General features: G+C 66.6%; 1 protein-coding gene across 1 annotated transcript; it reads left to right on the top strand.

Annotated features, from left to right (window-relative positions):
- Positions 1–1,087: 1,087 nt before the first annotated feature.
- Positions 1,088–5,560, top strand: LOC121024525 (tripartite motif-containing protein 46-like; the record flags this gene model as incomplete). The annotated part of the gene is made up of 8 exons (XM_040466750.1): positions 1,088–1,310; positions 2,083–2,344; positions 2,592–2,935; positions 3,591–3,734; positions 3,843–3,938; positions 4,588–4,841; positions 5,152–5,273; positions 5,474–5,560. Coding segments are annotated over exons 1-8 (1,333 nt in total), but the record flags the coding sequence as incomplete, so codon positions are not given.
- Positions 5,561–5,562: the final 2 nt, after the last annotated feature.

The raw sequence follows: 5,562 nt of genomic DNA, 5'->3' as shown, positions 1-5,562 counted from the left end.
TCGCTTCCCCCCACGTCTTCCCCGCGCTCCCTCTAGGCGCCTGGCCGCAGCGCCCCCTGCCGGCAGGGAGGAAATATTGCGTCCAGGAGGGGCCGTGGCCACCGCCCTGGTCCCCGGCCCTTCCCCGCACCCCGAGCGTCTGCTGCCTCTCGGCGCAAGCTGCTGGGCCCGTGGCCCCTAGCCTCTAGCCCACGTGTGTCTTCTTTGCCATTTATGTCGTCTCCAGTGCCCGTTCCTCACACCTCCCTACGCCATGATCGCTGGCTGGACATCTCCCGTGGACTCTTGCCCAAACCAAAATCTGGTCCTCCAGTTCTGGAGCCCGTCTTTCTCTGAAACTCTCCTCCCGCTTTATATAAGTAAGACTACGGAGCCAACGAAGAATGGCAACATAAGAAATGGCTCCCCCTCCAATGCCATTCCATGTTACCCACCCCCCACCCCCCACCCCGTCTTCCGAGGACCACGTGGGGAGAACTATTTCCCACCTCCTACCTCGACGGGCGCTGTTCGAGGCTGTCTCTGGAGCATGCGCAGTGACATCTCACCCCCACCCCTCCCCACACCCCCACCGGGCTCCCGCATTAAGCCCGGGGTTCGCAGCCGCAGCCGGGACCGGGCACCCGGGGGCGGGCGGGCATGGTAAGGCCATGGCTGAGGGTGAGGACATGCAGACCTTCACTTCCATCATGGACGCGCTGGTCCGCATCAGTGTGAGTTACGGTGGGGTCGAGGGGAGAGGACGGGGGGGGGGGGGGGGCGGCGCAGGGGTCCGGGGCCCGCCGGGACCTTGAACAGGTGGAGATGAGGCAAGATGCCGGGATGCAGGCAGGGGCCTGGGGAGGTCAGAGGGGACCGGGAGGTTCGGGGTGCAGGTTGGAGAGGGTATGCCCGGAGGCAGCCCGGAGGTGAGTGAGGTGGTATGAGGAACCAGGAGCCGCCCGGATGCAGCGGCTGGGCTGGGGTGCCCGCCGGCAGTGCACCAGGGCTGGGGCTCTGTACGCTACGAGGAGGGGGCGTGTGTGAGCTCGGATGTTTTCCAAGAAAACCGAGGCTAGGTGAGGGGCGATGAAGGAGCCGCCCCACGGTGCAGTTCCAAATTTGGACCCTTCGGCGAGACCCCACCCCACCGCGCCCCCACTCAGGGCTGCCTCGGAGCCCGCGGTTGTCATGGCAACCCGTGCCCGGCTCTCCCAGGGGCGGTGCCAACCCTGCCCCCCCCACCACTTCCTTCCCCCTCCCTGCCTGTCCCTCCCTCCTTTGTGTCAGCTGCGCCCCTGACCGGGATGGCTGCGAAGAGAGGGACCAAGGTGAGGCGGGGGGGTGGGGCATAGCTTGAGGACCCCCTCCACCAAAAAAGGGAGGGGTACTTCCGGTGGGGAGGGGGCAAGTAGGCGGGAGCTGGGCTCCCCGTCGCCTGGGGAGGGGGTTGCGGCTAGTCAGGGGGAGGGGGAGGGGGCGGGGGCGGGAGGGCCGGACGGACGGGGGCGAAGGGAGTGGGCTCGTCTCGCCGACCCGAGGAGCCGGGTGGGGGAAATGAAGGCTGGGGAATGGAGCCTGGGGCGGCCGCGGGCCGAGCCGCGGCAAGATGATGGACGCGGTGAGCGGGAGGATGGAGAGCGAGCGGCGCCTGGCTATAGGGAGGAGTCACGCCGGGGCGGAGGGGGGTGCCCCCGAAGGGGGCGGGGGTCCGCACCGAGCTGCAGAATGGGCGGTGTCCTTGAGAGCAGCTGGCGGCCCAGAGGTGGGGGGAGGCGGGCAATGGCCAGGGGAGAGGGGCTGCGGGCCCAGCTCCCCCGCAGGGGGAGCGAGAGGGGCGGGGCTAGAGGCTGGGGGAGGCTGGCGCTCCCCCCCGCCCCCCCCCCCCCATCCGTGGGCTTTAGCTCTGTGCCAGAGCAGGAGAGGCAGGCGACAGAGCCGGGAAGGTGTATGAACCAGGCCCGGCCGGTGCTGGGGAAAAGCCTTAGGCAGCTCGTCTTCTCGCCCCTGCTCGAGACCCCGTGGGTTTCTGAGGGCAGCTGAGAGGCCTGTCGAGATGTGCCCGGTGTCGTGCTCTGAGCCGGCCTCCTGCTGTCTCCACAGACAAGCATGAAGAACATGGAGAGAGAGCTGCTGTGTCCGGTGTGTCAAGAGATGTACAAGCAGCCACTGGTGCTGCCCTGTACCCACAACGTGTGCCAGGCCTGTGCCCGGGAGGTGCTGGGCCAGCAGGGCTATATAGGCCACGGTGGGGACCCCAGCTCCGAGCCCACCTCTCCTGCCTCCACCCCTTCCACCCGGAGTCCCCGCCTCGGGCGCAGAACTCTCCCCAAGCCGGACCGCTTGGATCGGCTGCTTAAGTCAGGTGGGGCTGGGTCCCGGGGACCGGGGGTGGGGACGCTGGGGTGTCCACGGGGAAGATGGAAACCTCCGTCGCTGGTCAGAGGCATCTGTCTGTCTTGCGGGGGCTGAGGAGACCGTTCATACAGGCTGTAATGCGAGCTGAGCTCTGGCACAATAAAAAGTCTTTTTTTTTTTTTTCCCACGGAGCAGACTCCCTGCCCCTCGGCCGGCCGAAATGCTCACCTCCCTACCTCCCTGCACTTCCACAGGCTTTGGGACGTACCCCGGGCGGAAGCGAGGCGCCCTGCACCCCCAGGTGATCATGTTCCCGTGCCCAGCCTGCCAGGGCGATGTGGATCTGGGGGAGCGGGGCCTGGCAGGGCTGTTCCGGAACCTGACCCTCGAGCGCGTGGTAGAGCGGTACCGCCAGAGCGTGAGTGTGGGCGGCGCCATCCTGTGCCAGCTGTGCAAGCCCCCGCCACTAGAGGCCACCAAGGGCTGCACCGAGTGCCGAGCCACCTTTTGCAACGAGTGCTTCAAGCTCTTCCACCCCTGGGGCACCCAGAAGGCCCAGCACGAGCCCACGCTGCCCACCCTCTCCTTCCGCCCCAAGGTGAGCCAGACCTCGAAGAGCCTGCGGAGGGAGGGACGCGGTGGTGCCACACGGTGGGGGGCGAGCCCGGGTCTGTGGGCTCCCGAAAGGAGGTGGGTGGAGGTTCGCCTCTGCCGGGCTCCTCTTTCTGTAACAACAACAGCAAAAAGGCACCGGACGAGTCTCCTCCATCCTGTCTGCTGAATGAGAACGATAACATCTGCCCTGCCATCCCCATGCCCTGAGGGTTGTGGAAGGGATCACATGAGATAGTGTTTGTGAAAGTTACCTGTAGGCTGAAAAGATCTGTCTGCGTTCACGCGTTCGCTGAGTAAATATTTATCAAGCCTGGTGCCTGGTGCTATTCTAGACGCCGGGGATAGGGCAGTGAACAAGATGGGCAAGGTTAATTATTAACCGCAAGGCGAAGATTAATTATCGTTATTATTGCTATTAGCACGCATCCGGAGGTAGAGGGGAGGGCGGAGCTAGGGGAAGACCTGGTGCAGGCCAGGCTCCCTTTGGTGCCAGTGTGCACCACCAGGTGGCACTGTGGAGCACCCCAGCCGGGCTCCCCCACAGGGCCGTGGAGAGGCAGGGCCAAGCGCTTGGGTGGTCGGTCAGCCCCATCAAGCCCGCCGTTGGCTGTCTCCGTCACTGCTCTCTCTGTCCCTAGGGCCTGATGTGCCCAGACCACAAGGAAGAGGTGACCCATTACTGCAAGACGTGCCAGCGGCTGGTGTGCCAGCTCTGCCGGGTGAGGCGCACCCACGGTGGGCACAAGATCACACCGGTGCTCAGCGCCTACCAGGCCCTCAAGGTGAGGACTCTGCCTCGCTCAGCCCACACTCACGCCTTCTGGCACCTCCTCCTACATGCTGGCCTCTGCTGAGCTAGGCATGATGCCCACCTCTTTCTTCCCCCTCAGGACAAGCTGACAAAGAGCCTGACATACATCCTGGGAAACCAGGACACGGTACAGACCCAGATCTGTGAGCTGGAGGAGACCGTGAGGCACACTGAGGTGAGGGAGGGCATGGAGGTGGGCCCTGGGCCCCGCCGGCGAGTGGGAGCCGGAGGGGGGGTGTGCGTGGGCATGGCCCGATCACCTGCTTGCCAGCTCAGGAGGCCCATGTGGGGTCCAGGGATGTGTTGGGGTTGTGGTTAAGCCAGGTTGGCTGGGACATGGGTGCCCCAGACGAGGCTGTACCTGGGGCTACAGTGGGGACAGGGTGGCGGTCACCCAGGACAGGGAGAGCTTGGAAAGCCCCGGAGACATAGCTCAGATGCCCTCAGGCTCGGCTGCCGCGGAGGATGGCACACACCTCTGACACTTTCTGGCAGATGGCTCGAATCGGCCGACGTGGGGATAGACGATAAGGAAGGGGCGGAGGCCGGTGGACATTAGTGCAGTCGTGGCCTCTCTTGTTTGGGGGACTCCTTAAGGGCTCAGGGTTGTGGTGTGGGCATCCGGGAAGGTCAGCGCAAAGCTTCAGAAGTTAAACCCGTGTGGGTGTCCGCGGGGCGTTTGGAGACGCGAGCCTGGCTCTGTTGGAACGGGCGGGTAGGGTTTCCCCAGATCTGCCGTGGTCCCGGCCCCGGTGTGGCGCCCCGGGAGGCAGGCACACGTGCCGCCTCCAAGAGGAAGATAGTGAGTGTTGCTCTCTGGGCAGGTGAGTGGCCAGCAGGCCAAGGAGGAGGTGTCCCAGCTGGTGCGGGGGCTGGGGGCTGTGCTGGAGGAGAAGCGGGCATCGCTGCTCCAGGCCATTGAGGAGTGCCAGCAGGAGCGCCTGGCCCGTCTCGGCGCCCAGATCCAGGAGCACCGGAGCCTACTGGATGGCTCAGGCCTGGTGGGCTATGCCCAGGAGGTTCTTAAGGAAACAGACCAGCCCTGCTTTGTGCAAGCAGCCAAGCAGCTGCACAACAGGTACCCGGGGGCGCGGCCCAGGGCGCGGGGGCGCAGGGGTGCGGCCAGTGTCGAGGACGGCATGCGAGGTGCAGCCCCCTGGACAGACGCAGGGGTGCGGCCAGTGTCGGGGACAGCGTGCGAGGTGCTGCCCGGTGGACAGACAGGTCCCCAGGCTTTAACACCGGGCCCGACTGGTACCCAGCTCGCCTGCGGGGACAGGAGGAGACCCACGGCAGGGGCCGAGGCTCTAGGGACAGGCAGGGCCGGGCGGAGGGGAAGGGCGGCGGCCCGGAGGGCCGTGCCTGACCCTTGCCCGCCCCCGTCGCAGGATTGCCCGGGCCACGGAGGCCCTGCAGACCTTCCGGCCGGCCGCCAGCTCCTCCTTCCGACACTGTCAGCTGGACGTGGGGCGTGAGATGAAGCTGCTGACAGAGCTTAACTTCCTGCGAGGTAAGGAGGTGGCCAGGCCCCGTGCCCCATTAGAGCCTTCCCCCCACCCCCCAGCAGCGGGCCCGGGGGGGCAGCGCCCACCGGGGACGTCCCGGCCTCCTGCCCAGCCCGGCCTAGCCGCCCCTCCCCGCCGCCGCCCGCCCGCCCGCCCGCCCGGCCACACCGCGCTCAGCGCTGCTTCTCCCTCTCTTTGTTTGTAGGCTGTGGCCACCGCGGACTCCGCTCCGGAGCACCCCAGGCAAGTCAGCGGCCCTGCCCCGGGGGCCCTGCCCTGCCGCCCCCACACAGC

This window comes from Herpailurus yagouaroundi, unplaced genomic scaffold (assembly GCF_014898765.1).
Source record: "Herpailurus yagouaroundi ecotype Mexico unplaced genomic scaffold, PumYag 65630, whole genome shotgun sequence".
NCBI classification, from domain to species: domain Eukaryota; kingdom Metazoa; phylum Chordata; class Mammalia; order Carnivora; family Felidae; genus Herpailurus; species Herpailurus yagouaroundi.
This window is presented reverse-complemented; position numbering and strand designations above follow the sequence as displayed.